This window comes from Dufourea novaeangliae, unplaced genomic scaffold (genome assembly GCF_001272555.1).
Source record: "Dufourea novaeangliae isolate 0120121106 unplaced genomic scaffold, ASM127255v1 scaffold21, whole genome shotgun sequence".
NCBI classification, from domain to species: domain Eukaryota; kingdom Metazoa; phylum Arthropoda; class Insecta; order Hymenoptera; family Halictidae; genus Dufourea; species Dufourea novaeangliae.
In genome coordinates this window covers 5,885,518-5,903,011 of record NW_015373910.1, presented here as the reverse complement: position 1 = coordinate 5,903,011, position 17,494 = coordinate 5,885,518, and the positions used below count along the sequence as shown (strand labels likewise).

The 17,494-nt window shown below is 36.7% G+C and overlaps 5 protein-coding genes across 6 annotated transcripts in view; 3 read left to right on the top strand and 2 right to left on the bottom strand.

Moving 5' to 3' along the window:
• The first annotated feature begins 22 nt into the window (after window positions 1–22).
• Window positions 23–1,365, top strand: LOC107194114 (snRNA-activating protein complex subunit 1). The gene is made up of 4 exons (XM_015583681.1): window positions 23–165; window positions 381–678; window positions 763–1,073; window positions 1,155–1,365. Exons 1-4 carry the CDS (start codon window positions 23–25, stop codon window positions 1,279–1,281), a joined length of 879 nt encoding a protein of 292 aa, XP_015439167.1. The 3' UTR covers window positions 1,282–1,365.
• A 278-nt stretch (window positions 1,366–1,643) lies between these two features.
• On the bottom strand, window positions 1,644–5,343 carry LOC107193938. The gene is made up of 8 exons (XM_015583478.1): window positions 5,286–5,343; window positions 3,805–3,899; window positions 3,425–3,628; window positions 2,941–3,213; window positions 2,607–2,731; window positions 2,429–2,546; window positions 2,203–2,369; window positions 1,644–2,028 (listed from the first exon to the last, which is right to left on the bottom strand). The coding sequence occupies exons 1-8, from the start codon at window positions 5,341–5,343 to the stop codon at window positions 1,803–1,805; spliced, it is 1,266 nt and encodes a 421-aa protein (XP_015438964.1). The 3' UTR covers window positions 1,644–1,802.
• Window positions 5,344–5,361: 18 nt separating this feature from the next.
• Window positions 5,362–7,571, top strand: LOC107194083 (prostatic acid phosphatase-like). Its single transcript, XM_015583647.1, has 7 exons — window positions 5,362–5,530; window positions 5,686–5,774; window positions 6,138–6,236; window positions 6,308–6,547; window positions 6,632–6,817; window positions 6,898–7,233; window positions 7,311–7,571. The coding sequence occupies exons 1-7, from the start codon at window positions 5,431–5,433 to the stop codon at window positions 7,485–7,487; spliced, it is 1,227 nt and encodes a 408-aa protein (XP_015439133.1). The 5' UTR covers window positions 5,362–5,430; the 3' UTR covers window positions 7,488–7,571.
• Window positions 7,572–7,856: 285 nt separating this feature from the next.
• LOC107193996 (probable ATP-dependent RNA helicase DDX23) lies at window positions 7,857–11,034 on the bottom strand. The gene is made up of 8 exons (XM_015583550.1): window positions 10,340–11,034; window positions 9,852–10,184; window positions 9,353–9,775; window positions 9,153–9,279; window positions 8,834–9,073; window positions 8,499–8,759; window positions 8,245–8,419; window positions 7,857–8,175 (listed from the first exon to the last, which is right to left on the bottom strand). Exons 1-8 carry the CDS (start codon window positions 10,912–10,914, stop codon window positions 7,952–7,954), a joined length of 2,358 nt encoding a protein of 785 aa, XP_015439036.1. The 5' UTR covers window positions 10,915–11,034; the 3' UTR covers window positions 7,857–7,951.
• A 781-nt stretch (window positions 11,035–11,815) lies between these two features.
• The window catches only part of LOC107194198 (DAZ-associated protein 2-like), a 13,584-nt gene continuing 7,905 nt past the window's right edge, over window positions 11,816–17,494 (top strand). For both annotated transcript variants that reach the window (XM_015583784.1, XM_015583783.1), the window contains exon 1: window positions 11,816–11,943. In XM_015583784.1, coding sequence (XP_015439270.1) covers window positions 11,928–11,943 — 16 coding nt within the window. In that variant the 5' untranslated portion in view covers window positions 11,816–11,927. The remainder of the gene's footprint in view (window positions 11,944–17,494) is intronic.

The window sequence follows — 17,494 nt, the reverse complement described above, 5'->3', positions numbered from 1 at the left end:
AGTGTGTTTTTAAAGTTTCAAAATGGGAACAGATAAATCGTTAATTTTGAGCGGGTTTAAGGAGGACTGTGAAGAATTACTTAGCCGTTTCGAACAAGCGAACGATATTAGATTTCAGACATTTTGCGAGATTTGGAAAGAAATGAAATTTTCTCTGGTGTTTACGTAAGTTTTTGCATGAATATTTTGCAAATTATAACAGAAAATCACAACTTAATTGATGTGCATATTTATAAGAGGTTCCTTTGTGATGTATGACCATCATACTACTTTAAGTTTATTGTATCACGTATATCAACCATGAGAACGTGAGTTGCAAATCGTGTTTTTTATGTATCAAAATTAATTATTTGACATTATTATGTTCTATATATTTCTAGTGGACGCCCTGCATACATAGAATTATTAGAATTTTGCGAGGAAGCTCTAAATATCTGCAAAAAGTTTCTTTTTTTGCCTTCAAGATTCAAAGAACGTATTGGAGGATTGTACCTTTTATATGGAATATATTATAAGATGCCTACCAACCAATTCAAAATTAGAATAAAATTAGATGATTGCAAAAGCATCAAAGATCTCCATGCAGAAATAAAAGAAGCAGAGCATTTGGATGCTAATTATATTTTATGTAAATTGATAGCAGATAATGCATTTCACTTTTGTATTTTCGATAAAGAGGTAACTGATCAATACTACAGTAACTTGAAATTGTTAAAATTTATTTATAAATTGGTACAATATCATAATCCTATGAATTTGTAGTATGGGTTAGAAAAACATTATCGTACAAAGGAATCACAGGTGTCCTTTAATCCATATTCTGTATTGCCAGCTTTAAAAGACTTGACAGATAAGCATCAGATGCTATCAGAGATTGATGCATTATGTAAATCTTATGAAGAAAAGAAACAGAAACTGGTAGCCACGAATAAATCGAGCAATAGTTTGAATCTGTTTGATGCAAATATTGCTGCAGAAATTATTAATGATATTCGAGAGTTTGAGGAACAAAGAAGAAATCAACAGACACAGAATAGTTCTGCTGCTTCTACCTCAAGAGGGGAATATAAGAAGTATGTACCTTCCTATCTTTATATAGGACTTTTTTGAAATACTATTGCCTAACTTATTCAACTTAAATTGTTAAATTTTAGGAAATCTATTGGCAAGGCAAAAATGCGACCACTACTTAATGATGCTTCCCAAACAGACTCAAATGAATCCGACGAAGATGGGATACTAGAGATTGATTTTGATTCAGATAAACTAGATTCAGAGTAAAATAATAAGCAAACAATTCTATTCTGTAAGTGTATTGCTTTGTTGTAATATAGAATACTAAGCAGATTATCGTTTATATTTAAATCGTTCTTTATTGAGAAATGTACAAAGTAGTATAAGGAACAAATCAGTTGAAAATATCAATCGTTCCAAATTTAAAGAAACTTTTTATAGAATATATCGTACTCTATTCTCGTGGTAGCTATGTTGTGCACCTAAATGAAGGCAATTCAATTAAATTACTAAACGTCATTAAAATGGAATTCAAGTAAATTTCTAAACTTAAAAACTGGATAGAATGTTTGGCAGCTTGCTCGAACTTCATTCAGTCACTTTGCAAGAGATTAAGTTCTAAAGGCGTGACAGTTTCGTTTCAGCTTCACGTGGCTGTATTACATTTATGACGTTAAAAGTGAAAATCTGTATACTGGATGCGATGGTTGTGTCGTCGTGAAGATATCTTTTTCTTTTCTTTTTTTACCAACCAAGCTCGCGGCAATGAGAGTTCGCACGAGAATTTCTTAGTAAACCTTCAGCTGATTGTTATCGTCAAATCCAGCGCTGTGGCCTGCATTTCGCACGATAAAACTGGTCCCGTCGTAATGCATACGTCGTTCGCCGCGACGCACAAAAAGATGAGATGTCTGGCCCAGAGAAGCGGTGCAGTGTAAAAACGGTGTTGTTAACGAGGCGGTACCATTACTGGGGGATGTACGCAACTGATACTTATTACTGTTCCGTGCAATCCTGACAAGAGAAATATACCTGATATACTTATCCGTTAAAATTATAAAAATCTTGGGAACAAAGTTCTACGGTGGCCGAGGGCAATACCACCACAGTATACATTTTTTTTTCGATTATTCCAAACTGCCAACAGACATTTAATGTGTCTCTGTATATGAAAATAATAGAAGATACCTAACAAGACCATCGGGTGTCTGAGAAACTCTGACGTTATTGATGATCCAATTCTCTACTCCTTCGTTAGTCAACCAATACTGGGCAGCATTTAAAGCTGCTGCAGCTTCTTGTAGGCACGCTGAACCGTGCCGAGAACGAGAGTAAAAAACACTTAGAGAGAAATCCTGGAAGATAAAAAGTGAATGTAAATAATTATAATACACGTGTATCGTTATCACTGTACCTGACTCATATCGGAAAACGAGTCTGTGGTCGTTCTCGTTCCCGCAGTGTCCACTAAATAGACAAGGGCGCATTGCTCGGAAGTGAAGCTGACCCCTTTATACCACATCTTTGCATATCTAATAAAGGGCAATAATCGTTGTTAATGGTACTTTAATGGTGTTACAGATACCACTAACTTGTTATTGCCGTGGGCGTCGTGGGCCAAGATTTCAACTCGAGATCCGTACTGATATATTCTCCCATTCGGGTGTAGTAATGCCGCGGCTGCTCCAGAACCGCTCAACGATAATACGATGTTATTCTACGCTGACGATAAATATAATTCGGATAAAAATCGTGTGAGTATGAAAGCATGTTTCTCCATCATGAATTTTAATGCGAATCATCTTATTGTCAATTCCATATTAATTTCCTTTTGTAGAAGACACGTGGGGATACTTTTTAAAAAGATTCATCATCTCCGAACTGGGGAATTCCGTTACGAAGTGTAGAGGAAAAAAAAGGGGATACCTTGAAATTGATTATTCTGACCGCGCGATCGATCGTCATGTCCACTCGAATCCTGTTGTGAAGTCTCAAGGAAATCGTCCCATGCGGCGTGGCGACGATGGCTGCGTCGGTGTCGTGTTCCCTCCAGTTCTCGGCGTAGACGCACGTCTCCTCGTAATAGGGTGCGATGGTTTTCGAATTCCTTGGTTGCCGCCAAAGCGGCGTTGCATTCGTTAAACCGCCCCATTGCTCCGACGGAGGTGTTTCGAAATACTTGGAAAATTCACTGTATCGCTGGAGATGAAATGAATTCCAGTAGGTTTGACGGATGCACATATAAATGTTTATGGATATCGAGATACTATCTATTGATGTTTCATTGTGCCCCATTGCATCAAAGTGCCCCAACTCCCCCTACAGCTTCGTAAAGCCAGGAAAGGTCCGTTTAATGAACGATTGTCAGATCGAAGTTCCAGGTTTTTCTTGCTGTACTTGTAAGACGTACCTGAAAATTAGATTCTTCTGTCTGAGCATGATAACTATGCGCCGTATAGAGAGACCTCAGTCGCATCGGGGCTGTCGAGGTAGTCTGATTCTGAATCGCTGGCACGGAACACGGCTGTTGATTCGTTGCCTGTGTCCCTGGCTGTGTATTGGACTTCTGGCTTTCCTTTCGGTACTCACCGCAAGGAGTTGCCATTGCTTTTGCCTTGAAATTCATGATGTACTCGTTAAAACGTTGGAAACACTTGTAGATTCGTTGAAAGTATTCAAAAACTGATCAGAGAACAGTTTTCATAACTTTATGCGTTTATTAGAGAAAGACCAGATTTTATGATGTATATAGAAATTTTTGAATAATTCACGAATTATTTTGCGAGAGACCTTAGAGTTGGCAGTAGCGTTTTTCGGCTTCTTGCGACGGGACCTCCGGGGTTTCGACACCGCCGTTTGACCACCCTCGTTTAAGCGATCCACGGCTGAAACGGTTTTCGTATCCACAGGCTCAGGTCCTTCCAATGAATCCGCGTCTTCGGCGGGTTTCCGGCGTTCGTTTCACGAAGATGCTCGCATACGTGGCTACTTCTATCCTGGAGCTTCTTTAATTCGTGAGCTCGTGGATCGCGTGAATGATGATCAAGCCTTGCGGATACCTCTATTGAACTTGTGAGGACGACGCGATTGAAGGATATTTCGATAAAACAAACGAATACCTTGATTTATCGTTGCCGTGACAATAAAAAATGACGAGAGTCTGACTCCTAGAAGACTTTCATCAACGGGAAAGTAGGAAAATTCTAGAGGTTTCAAACGAATTCATTTTCGGAAGATTTTAATCGAATATATTGTAGCTGTTGCATCGATCAGTTTGTTGCGATTATAAAATTCACGAATCGCGCTGGTAATACTTTGATCGGTGTTTCAATTAAAACGAAGAAAGGAATTCTGGTATAATTTGAATGCAACTTTCCTTGTTCCATGAATGATCTCTGTCTTTCGATACTGTTTAAACATTTTTTGAATTTTCTCTAATTCAAATTTATTCCTAGAGGATTTTTCCTTGTATGATTGCGGTGTGTTATCAGTATCTTTTTGAGCGATCGCCAACATTACGTGCTATTACGTGTTATTACTAGACACTTTTTTTTCCGTTATGCTAAATAATATCTTGAGTAATGCTTATTGTTAGACCGCAATTATATTGGCATTCCATTAAAAACTAGTCAGAATCGGTTCCCGACAACCTAGTTCCCTTTTATGCGCGAGTCTTTGCAGACTTCAAGAGTTCTACAATTTTTTCTGGTATTTCGTTCACTTTCAATCCGACAAAATATGCACAATGAAATAGCTATTACACGAATTACAAAAGTGTCGCGGCGCGATTTAATTACTACTCAAGGATAGCAATTAAAATGTCATATGCTTTCGATTCGTAGCCAGTCACGGTCAGAACATAATGTTGGATAATAAGAAATTGTTGCAAGTCAATGAGCTTGTTACATAACCGAGTAAACGCCGCTTCCGTTGTCTTATTTTATTTTTCTCAAACGGAGGCATTGTTCGCGTTACCTGACGTCGTGTGGAACCGATAATAAAAATGCTGTTTTATTACCGTAATAAGATCAAGGAATCTAGAGCACTAGTTGCCTTAGATAATTGGACATTTTTATTTCATAGTATATTATGCTTGTCTTTTTTCTTTTTTATCAACACTTTCCTAATTTATAATATGTTTGTAGGGTTCCATGAGACGTTAACGAACGCGCAGAAGTGAAGAACCGTCTGCATGTGTACGAGGTATACTTTTTAATATTTCACCCGGTCACGGATGCCATCAATAGAATAAATGTTCGACACTTGAGTACAGAAGACGGACAGTCTTGTTGCTAGTAACATTATATTGTATAATACAGCATTTCGCATGGTGGGGACATAGGATTTATCTGCTGACAGTTCTTAAGATCTCAGTACGCGACCGTTCTACTCGTGCGACAGCTCGTGGGGAGGCGAATGGTCAATGGAAGGCGGTCCTCGAAAATCTTCTTGATCGTTTCAATAATGCTCGCGTGTAAACTCGTGATCTTTGCGGTTGTCGTCTGTTCGTCGTCAGGTAATCTTTCACCAACAAGCTTGAACGAAGATTAGTTTTTGTTTGTTTTTTTTTGTTGTAGCGAGTGACTTCGATCTCTACTCTGTCGAGTATTTAGTTTCATGAACGTCCTTGAAATTGTAATTTAATGCAGCATATTCTCTCCCCGTTTCTAGGATCGCCAGTGACAATCGACGAAGGCGCGACTAATGACAAGAATAATGAGAAAAAAACTGGAGATACTAGTCTGCGACTAGTAACAGTGGTAGGTGCAAAAGAAACGCGTCGAATTAAAGCAGTTCAGTCCAGAATTCATTCTCGGATATACAATGTGTTCCCCTTTCGATACCAAGTTTACCGTATATGCGTTTAAGACGTATGTATTTGCAGCTGGATTGAGTTTATCAGATGATCAACTAAATTAGCACAGAGTTTTCACAATACGAATTTTATTTCTTTCGAAAGACACCACGATAACAGAGAGAAGCCTCGTTTATATGAGTCTAATCGTCTTGATAATGAAAACACGATAAAGAAAAATATTGAAAGAGTACTGTCTATTAGATAAGGTAGCTCAATATCGTCTTTGTTCTTTATTCTTAGGCAAATTCAAAGAATAACATTTTAGGTAATGAGGCACGGAGAAAGGGCGCCGCAAGACACCTACCCAAATGATCCTTACGTGAATGACTCCATGGAACCTTATGGTTGGGGACAGCTGACAAATGTAATAATTTTCTCTTATCATTGTAATATTAAAATTTCATTTAATAATTACACGTGAAAACTGGTGTGTAGGAAGGAAGAAGAAGTCAGTATAATCAAGGGATTTTCCTACGTGATCGTTATAATGATTTTCTGGGACCAATATACAGTCCGAATATATTTTACCTACAATGTACCGCGGTTGATCGTACAAAAATGTCTGCTTTGTTGGAAGCAGCTGCTCTGTGGAAACCAAACGAAAAACAGTCTTTCAAGGCTGATTTACCGTGGCAACCTGTTACCTTGTTTTATCAACCGCGTAATGAAGATACGGTACGCATGGTGTTTTGTAATATGCGCATAGTTTCCATTATACATTTAGTTTAACCCAATTTCTAATTCTTCACATGTTTGTAGATGATGTTGATATGGGACACATGCCCGAGATACACCAAGTTGCGACACACGATTACATCTTTACCGGAAGTGCAAAAGGTTCAAGATGATAACAGCCAATTGTACGAAGAGTTAACGAACTTAACGGGTATGGCAATTTCGTCTCCCGAGGATGTTAATTCAATTTATGGAACGTTGACGGCCGAGGTGTGTGTAGTCGTCTTCAGAAACTTTATACGCGTTCTGTAGAAGTATCTTATACATATATTATAAATTCTGTGCTTTAGAAACAAATGAACTTGACCCTCCCTGAATGGACGAAAGATTACTATCCTGATAAATTGATACCGTTGACATTATACGATTTTCAACTGAACGTGTACAGTGATGATTTAAAAAGACTGAAAGGTGGACCTTTCCTTAAGAAGATTGTCGTAGACATGTTAGCGAAAAAGGACAATATTTTAGAGCCTGAGGACAGGAAAATGTTCATGTATATCGGGCATGACAGTACCATTGTAACTTTGTTAGACGTTATGCATGTGTGGAATAACCAAATGCCTAACTACAATATCATGATCATGATCGAATTACACGAAGACATAAATGGATGGAATGTTCAGGTAAGACCCTTATGCTTTATGCAACGAAAAAGAATTTAGACAATCGTTTTTATAACTCTCGCGATTTTTTCGTACAGGTATTCTTAAGAAACACAACCGATCGTGAACCGTACCCTTTGACTATTCCTGGATGCACGACAATTTGTCCATTTGACAAATTTGTAGAGATTTTGAAACCAATGATACCAGACGATTGGAAAGAGGAATGTAAAGTAGAAGGGGATTACACACCCCCACCCGCTCCAGTTCCTTGATTATAATTACTTTATTAAGAGCGTACGTGATATTTAGAATTCCATGTTGCATTACATGAAAATAAAACGAAGAACGTCGGAAACACGTGGAAAATGATTAGTAACTAATTTTTAACACTAAATAACACCGTTGTCGAAAGCTGAGTTCGTGCGTTAATATCTAACGATCTGTACACGTTTCGCATTGGATTATTGTGTAATAAAGTACATCACAGATTTGATGTATTTTTCAGAACTGATTGCCGAAATAGGATTTTCACGCTACAATCCGCGAACATTACATTCGTAGATCCTCGAATTTAGCACAAGCAGTAATAACTCAAAGATTCATGTCCATAGTATGTATTTACATTTCATTTATTGCGTTTAAATACACAGTTCCATTTCCGTTTTATTTTATACACTATAAAAAATATGCGCCCGTGTGCAACGATGAAATACATACGATTATTAGGTGTTTGTTTTTAGGCAAATATTTTCTCCTCCCTGCGCTTTTTCGTTACTACCGTGCCAGGTTTATGTTGCGCGTCCGGATGATTCAGTAGCTCCGGTGGGCAAGTAGAGATCGGACTCGAGAGGATCGTTTGTTTAAGATCGTAGAACAGATGGCTGTCGTCTTTCGTACAGAATGATATAGCAAGACCAGCCTTTCCTGCACGACCGGTTCTACCAATACGATGCGTGTAATCTACAAACAAAGGTAGGAAATAATACCAGTTTCCATTTTTTTTTTAAATTATAAGATGCCGCCACTTACCTTCTATAGTCTTAGCCATATCATAATTAATAACCATAGACACATCCTTAATATCAATACCACGACCGGCAACATCAGTAGCAACCAAAATGTCTTTGCTACCGCTCTTGAGAGATGCAAGCGCATACTCTCTTTGTTCTTGTCCTTTACCACCGTGAAGGGTACACGCGTTGTACTAATAAATAAAAAAAGAATAGATTGTACCAAGTGTGTAATACATAATCAGATTCTAATGATAATGTCAAGAAACGTACGCCCAGTTTCTCTAGACCTCTCGCAAGAACATCAGCACCCTTCTTCTGATTGACGAATATAATCACTGGCGGTTCTACTCCTCTGCTGAGGATCTCCATCAGTTTCTTACGTTTGTCTGCTTCGCCCATTATGTGGACTATTTGTTCTGTTCTTTCTGTCGGTTTGCCTACGCTGCCAATGTATACAACAGCCGGTCGCCTTAAGTAAGTTCTAGCCAATCGTTCCACCGCAGGTGGCATAGTGGCTGTGAACATCACAGTCTGGAAAGAAACGAAATATAAACTAGGAACCGTTTAGACTAAGAAGTTACAGTAATGGAGGTGATTATATTTACCTGTCTGTATTTTTTCTTTGTATTGTAATTGGCCAACAGTTTTTCTTCATTCTCGGCGTCTTCGTTGTCTGGTTTTAAATTTGTAACTGGCATGTATTCCAGAATCTTTTGCACATCTGGTTCAAATCCCATGTCTATCATTCTGTCGGCTTCATCTAGTACTATGTAGGTACACTGATTTAAAACCAAGTATCGATTTTCTAGTACATCTATTAAACGTCCAGGTGTAGCTATTACAATCTGCAATGGTAAAATTTAAAATATAAGTGTTTATATGTTGTATGCCATACGTAACTTTTACGTAATATGAAGTGAATACCTCACAACCCATTCTCAATCTGAAACCTTGTTCTTCCCTCGAGAGACCACCCACAACAACGACTGTTCTTATACCTAACGGTTGCCCAAACTTGTTAGTTTCTTCTTCAATCTGTTGTGCCAATTCACTGTGAACCAAAGTTTTATATATTTTAGTTCGTTTAAATATAAAGATTAAATCAGATATATGCATTAACATACCGCGTAGGCGCTAAGATTATGCTGTAAGGACCCTGATCTGCTTCTTCTAATCTCTCAATTTTTGGTAAGCTAGTAATCCACAGTAACAATGGAATTAAAAAGGCTAGAGTCTTTCCAGAACCAGTTTCGGCAACGCCAATAATATCTCTATTCTGAAGCCCTATAGGAATGGCCTGCCTTTGAATAGGCGTTAGATCTTTATATCCCACTTTGTCAATAATATCAAGAATTTCTTTAGGAAATCCTGACTCTTTCCATGATCTAATCGGATCTGGTATGCGTCCTCCTTTTATCGTAATATTATAATCTTCTCTAAATATACGCCAATCTCTTTCAGTCATTTCTTGAAGAGCTTTCTCTGACCAATGTCTATCATCCCACTTCTGTTTTTCTTCTTTTCTCTTCACCTTCTTCAATCTCATTCTAAACGATAATAAAAGAATGAATAACAATTTATATACTTGTACGAATTATTCTCTATATTAAAACAAATGCATACTTCTCCTGCTCCTTTTCTGCTTCTGTTCTTCTCTTTTCCAAAAGTTCTCCATAGAATTTACTCTGGTCTCGTTTCTGTGCTTTGATATCTATACCAGCAAGATTGCCTCTACCAAAGAATTGAACCTGATGTCGTTCCTTATAAATGCTATTGTAATCAACAGATGTATCTTCTGATGTATCCCAATCGAATACAAATTTTCTATCATTCAATCGTCTAACGCGACGTTTCTTCTTTATCAATCCTAAATAACGTTCTTTAATAGCTTCTACTTCTTTCTCTTTATCCTTGTCCTTAATTTCATCTTCTCTTGCACGTTGTCCATCTCTGCGCCTATATGATTGATTATTATGTGATTATCTTAACTTTGGAGTTTTTAAGTATAATTTACCAGAACAGATTTACACAACTGGGACTATTAGAAATAAATCTCTTCATCTGGCATTCCCATGATCATTGAGTTACGTAGATTGTAGTAGATGACTTACCTGTCTCTATCATCCCATTCTCTTTCCTTTCCAGCATTCTCGTTGTGGAACAAAGATTTACATACTTCCTGTTGCTGTTTCCTCATAGCGTCAACTTCTTCCTGCCTTTTCTGTATTGCTATAGCTGCACGCTCCTCCTTGCTCAGAAATTTAGGTTTAGCACGAGCCTCTTCTTCTGCTTTTTTCTTAGCTAATAACTCTTCCAAGCTAAGTGGTTCCTTTTTCGCAGCATGCTTTGATTTTTCTTCCATATCTTCTTCGTCTTTCTTGGTTTCATTTTTATTTTCCTTTTTATTCTCATCATCTATAACAAATATAGGGCTCTGTTTCCTTTTCTTTTCGTCCTTGGATTTATCTTTGGGATCTCGCCTTTCTCTAGATCTGTCCCCATCTTTTTCACGAGATCTATCCCTTTCCCTGGATCGTTCTCGTGATCTAGAACGTTTTCTGTCTTTCTTGCGATCCTTTGATCTGCTTCTAGATCGTCGTCGATCACGGCGTTCTCGCTCCCTTTCGCGATCACGATCTCGTTCTCGCGATCGGCTTCGTCTTACAGTCTTTTTGTCATGTGCCATAGTAATTAAACAATGTAATTTATTTAAAGTTTTGTTTCTTCAAATAGTTCGAAACTCCAATAAATGATGTTGAGGTTATAAAGTTAAAGTTTCAATGTCAAAGAACTTTTAAGTACTGAATTTATTATTATACATTCAAGTATTCCGTATCATTATATTGGATATTACTATTTATAATAATAATAATAATAATTCTACTGTATTGAAACAGGTTTTTAATACTTTCCTGTAGAATGTATCGAATGTCACAACAACGTTATGTGTACGATACGATACAATTGTTTGAAGTTGTCAAACAAAGTAGAGTTTTAGAAGTTAGAATATTCGAGTAAACCAAATGAATTTGATTATTCAGCGCAATATTATCTTCTTCCTTTTTAAATAAATATTTAATTTTTAGTTGCATATATATACACTGTAGTCTGTCGCAATGGGCGACCAATTACATTTCCGGTTGCATTTCTAATGCAAACGACTTAAAGTCAGTTTTTATAAGTAAGTAATTATAACCTTTATTTACATATATTATCATTTTTAAAATAACGAGTATTATATTTTACGATAGACAAAAAGGTTTTGTTCATTTAAAAATTCATTATGAAAATCTATAAAATAAAACGAACACGTTAAAAGATTATAATATCGTATAGAAGTCGTTGCAACATCTGTTTGTTATATAATAGTTTTTAATAATATATACGAGTACACATTTTTACTAAAAAACGTATTCTAGTACGGAAAAGTATTTAAACAACTTCTGTTGTTCTAGAACGTATTGAATTTTTGGCGGTCAATATCAGGTTGAGAGCGTTACGTTCATTGGGTGATCGCACGTAAAATGTTCGACCAATGGTGTCTAAGCATCAAGGGAGCCACGGACAGGCTCAATAAAGGGCGCTAGTGTCCGTCAAGTGTCACAGCCGTTGCTCGTCTCCTCAGTATTGTAACTTAAATCGGTGATTTAATTAGGAATATCGTATTTTTTTCTAGAATTTGTGAAACTTTAAGCAATAATGACCGACAAGAAAGGTAATTATACATCGTAACCGCGCGTAACAACTAGAAATATGTGTTACACACGTTAAGAGTATCTCGTGTTTTCGAGTCGAGGATATACCACTTGTCACTCGTACGACAGACAATTTTTTCTCCTTTGTTAAGCGAAGCTATTCGACAACTGCGAAAAATGATGCACGTTCAAATTCGATCAAGGCTCGTATCGTTGTTTCATGAACGAATCCTCGTCTTCGTACGGCGAGAAAAAACCCTCGAATTTCTGGCCCAGTGACAGATAAATCAATACCGCATTCTGTGTGGGAAATACAAAATGGCTTCCAGACTTCGTCCTGGATAATATTCACGATGACTCTTTATTAAAAGCCATACTCGACTCGGAATACTATGGTTTTTAATGCGGCTTTATCGGTTTTCTTCGTGTTATGTCACGTTTCGTCTTATTTATGCACTTTTCGCTGACTTGATCAACGTGCATATTCCAATAATGCATTATGCGTATACTCGCGGGTGGAAGAGATATAGTGTGGTCATCCAGTCGATCGAAAACTGAAGTACTTACTTACTAGTGTTTTGGACACTGACACAAAAGAATTGATAGAAATATAGCCTATGAAGGATCCTTGGACTTACAAACTGTTGAAACTCTGACTCAGTTTAATATTTTTTCTCTTTTAATTCAACATCAATAACTGTTGAAACATACATATAAATAGACTTCATTATTACAAGTTTTAATTAAAATTTGTAGTCCTTTTAAAACCAAAGAAATTGTCCCTGGTACTAAAATGAAATATTATATGGCCATATATTCAATGACGTCTATGAGACATGATTAACAAGGGGTCTACTCATGGGTATATTATATTATTTCTAGTAAGAGTCTACTGTGTGTGATTTAAATATATATATATTCAGTTATTTTCTTGATTTTATAGGTATAAACAACTTGTTCCAATTAAAATTGTTTCATCGTATGTGTGATATTCAATGCAGTGTTCCATATTTTTTTAGGAATCATATATTTTTGCATTACTACACGTTTGAAAATATGTTTTGGAAGTTATATTTAAATTTATAAGTGCTTTCAGATAAGTTATGTTGTTAGTAAGGCTGGTGATCATATACACATTAAATGCATTCATCAAACATAAATTAATATTTGAGAATGACGAAATAGGTGTTATTCAGAATATAAATGTATGAAATAAAGTATAGTGTAACATGCTTTCGTGTTAGTTAATCAAGATTTTGTATAATCATCAGTGTTGGTAAACACGCAGTTCATTGATTTGAAAAATATTGCACAAGAAAGTAATCAGTTGTGTTTAAATCAGATTGTTATTTTCATGTTTCAAAATAAGATCTCTGGAAGCCATATGCATAGATACAATTATTAAAAACAAATCATTCATATTCGTTCATGTGACATCTAAAATATGTATTCAAAAATTGAGTTGAATTGCAGTTCTTTCAATAATTTATTATCTTAGTACACAAATGAATATTGTTCATGCTTTTATGAACTGTTGATTATTAATTTCGACTTGCGTCTTGCATGTAAGATGATGTGATTAATTTAACACACTATCGGGCAGTCGACTAAAATTAGTTGTGAAAACTTCCGTAAACGGCCGGTCGTCTAAAAATAGATGTTCTGGACTCATGGACAGTCTGTCAGTAGTGAAATTTTTTTAAACATGAATACGACAAATTTTCCGAACTTCATTAAAAGTATTTAATACTATACTCAATTATAAATATACAATAATACTTTCGTAACATTTTTTTTAAAAATGAAAAGTGATGGCTTTAAGCAGCACTGATAGCAGTGTACATTGTGCATCAACTGTCGCCGGCCGTAGACAGCAGTGTGCTCTGAAAATCGCCGCCTGACAGTGTGTTAACATAAAGTTCATCACATAACGTATCCAAATTGGATGGTGCAACATTGCTACGGGTATTATCAATCGTCAGTATACATATATACAATGTCTGTCTAAACAAGTTTCAAAGAAGTTACTCCATAACTCGTACGAGTGAGGTACACAATTTTACTGTCACAGCAGACTTTCTCGAGTTTGGTACGTGCATATGGAAATCTTAAATCGACGTACAGCTCGTACCACTATGCTATTCCATAGTAATCCACTGTCATACTTGATTAACAGCTCGGACACTTATGCGATTATTCCTAATTCAGTCGGCTCTGTTCCGAAGGCAGACCTATGATTACAGAGCATAGCGTTTAAGGGATGTGTAAAAGTTTAGTCTGTAAGTAGATCAGTTTTATTATGCGGTGTTAACAAAAACACAAGCAAGAATTACTAACTGAGAATCGAGGATAATACTGGTGAAAAACTGCGAGCGTATTACCGTGACGGTATAGCCGCTATAAAACCGAAGGATAGCGCCTACAGTTGTGGCTGTCAATATGTTTGCAGCGGACCATTACAAAGACGATTTGATCCCAGTCAGTAGGTGGAGCTTCGGAGACCGGCGTTCGCGCAGCCTAAGCCACGTATCTAACCTCACCTTACTCTATATATTACCTTAACTCACTACGTGTTTATATACCAACATATATTACGTATCACACGATATATATATTATATATATATTCCACCAATATATATATGAAGATATAGACGCGCCGCGCGCCTCCCGATTCAAAAAGTGAAGAGAAAGTTAGCTTGTATTTCCCGCCACAGGCCATTCGAGAGATCGAATTGTCCCCAGCCCCTTCCGGTTTCTCGTGTCGTTAATCTTATTGACAGATTGTGGTATCAAGAGATCGTGCACTTGACTGGTATATAAAAGTATCGAACAATATGAGACATATTTTGAGGAAATCTGGGAAAAATTGTGGAATGAATGAGACTAATGCCAGTTTCTCGTTTTCCAGGTTTACGTTCGTTATACTAGCGCCACGATAGAGAGAGATATGCGTTGAATCTTAAGAGATCGCTCGTTGAAAATCTGCCGGTTCCTAACGGAAACGGAAGTGTGATATTTTTATAGTACATGGCCGAAGAACGAGCTGTATTTCCGGGCGCGAAATTTTTAAGCGGTTCTCCTACTTCAGATATAAAATAGATGTTCGGAATTTTTTATAAGAGAATTTATGAAATGGGATATTGTCGAATCTTATAGACATTATTATTGATTAATAAGGGTTTTCTAAAATTGAGATTATTTGCTTTGAATAGTTTATTTTACTACTATCTCTAAAGAACATGTGTTCTCTTTAACCCTTGTACTGTGTTCAGGATCAGTTAACTTTGAGTAATTCTGTTTGTTACATAAATTTTTAAATAAATTTCATACAATTAATTTTTGTATATTGTAATGTAGCTACAGATATATACGTTTTTTCTAATCAGTTTGTAATCCCGGTACTATTTCAGATAACTATTATATAAACACAATGTGAGGGTTAATGGTATTAAAGAACGAAGTCGATCAGTTTAACACTTTTTGGGTTTCATGAAACAGGAAAGTTTTTTCATCTAAGTTCAGCGGAAATATTGCCGAATACATTTTCGAAATGTTAATTATAAACAAGAATATGATCAGGGAAACGAATACAATTCGTTTCAGCTCTGTATAGTAGGAAAATCTCTTAAATCGTCGGCTCGCGGCATATGGTAAAAAGAGATCTGTCATTTATTAGAGGAAACACGTGAAAAGAGTGATCCTTTCGAAGCAACAATGGGGTATTTTCGTAAGTCCTCCGAGATGAATGTGTTTAAACACGATCGAGACTTATACTTTTTGAATTGGAGACGTCGGCTGCTATATATCCAAATCAATATGAACGTAAGATATTGATATGGGTGTACAAATATTTCGTACTGAGACCGTGGTATTGGCTGATTGCTTAATTTATTCTCTTTTTTTGTTTTCTAATATTTTTTTATATATTTTTTTTTTTCAATGGACGCTCGTCGTGTCGCCCGTGGTGGACTTTTCAAGAAACAATTTCTCCGCAAACAATACGCACAGAGAAGAAATCACGCTGTGTCCTCCGTTTGGTGAAAAAATTAACCGCGAATCATCTTGAAAAATTGGCTACGCGACGACACGACGGGCCAGCGGGGTGGACACGAATGCTGTATCTAAGCTCAGCGTATTTATATGATACTTCTACCTGATAGAAACTTGGTAGCTCACTTTTAACAATAGTGCATGTCGCTTCGGCTCGGGCTACAAGTTTCTTATTAATAACAAACAGCGAAAGGAAAAGAAACCATACTAAAAAAAAAAAAAAAAAACAAAACGAAAAGAGAAAACATGACCAAAAAGAGGATACGAGATTGGTTCTTCGTTAAGCGGTCGATCGACCATCAATTATTATTATTCGTTCAAGGACATCGCGTAAATCAAAGAAGACGATGATAGTGACGAAACTTGTGGTCGGTTCTGCACGTTTTTGTAGTTTATATATATATACATATTTATATCTCAGAAATATTTTTACTTGTTACTTCGACGACGGTAGTCTTGTGCTCATTAATAATTTATTCGGTTTACTCGGTAGTGATCGATAAGTTTAAACCAACCGACGAAAAAATATCAATAACGCAAAATTATTGTCAAGCTCTCCGGTACAAATATAAAGAACAAGTGAAATAGTACGAGAATCTCATCGACACGATATACAAAATAACGAGAAAAAAAAAAGGAGAAAACATGCCTCGTCGGTGAAGATTAATAACGAAAGCGACGACTCGTGTTTCGCAAAGTGTCTACCGTTGCTCTTGGGTGTGTGCAACACACCGGGGATAGAACGAGATAATCTCGACCGCGAAAATTACGTTTGCCTGCATCCTGATCGGTTTTATGTGCAAGTATATACATATATACATAGCTTTGATGATTTTTCACGTATTTGTATTATAGTTTTGCATGCTTGGAATGTATCGATAGTGGGCACGGGGGTGGCGCGCGATCATCTTTTACTCCATAAAAAATCTCAGCTTAATCATTATTCCCTCCGATCGATGCAGCAACAAAAGAAGCTAAACGATCTGTGCGCGTTGAGAATACAATAAAAAAAAAAAAAACGAAAAGCTGCTCGCGCGCCTCGTTACAAATGCATGCTCATATTTAATATGTTGTGATAGACCTTTCCATAAATTCTATCTTCTTTACGTTCAATCGCTCGCTCGTTGCCTTCTTAATCCCTCGGCGCGATTTCCAAATCGGAGGGGGGAGGGGATACTCTATATTACTAGAATTATATATATATATTCTATATTTCTAAAATATTTCTGTAATTTTCATGGACGATAGAAAGGAAATTCCTAGGGATCGTTATTAAGAAGGGAACCGAGCGATCTGTTTTTCGTCGTTTTTTAATCGTTGTGTAGCCGAAATACAGTTTACGTAGTAGTGTCTTTTTGGAAACGATACAGAGACGTTCCTATTCCTGTCGTGAACGAGACATCGAATTCATTAACATCTCTCTTGATGATATATGTCTGTCCCCCCCCCCCTTGGATCTCCATATCTATTACGATCGATGGATTTTTGGTGTATGAACAACCAAAAAAAAAAAAAAAAA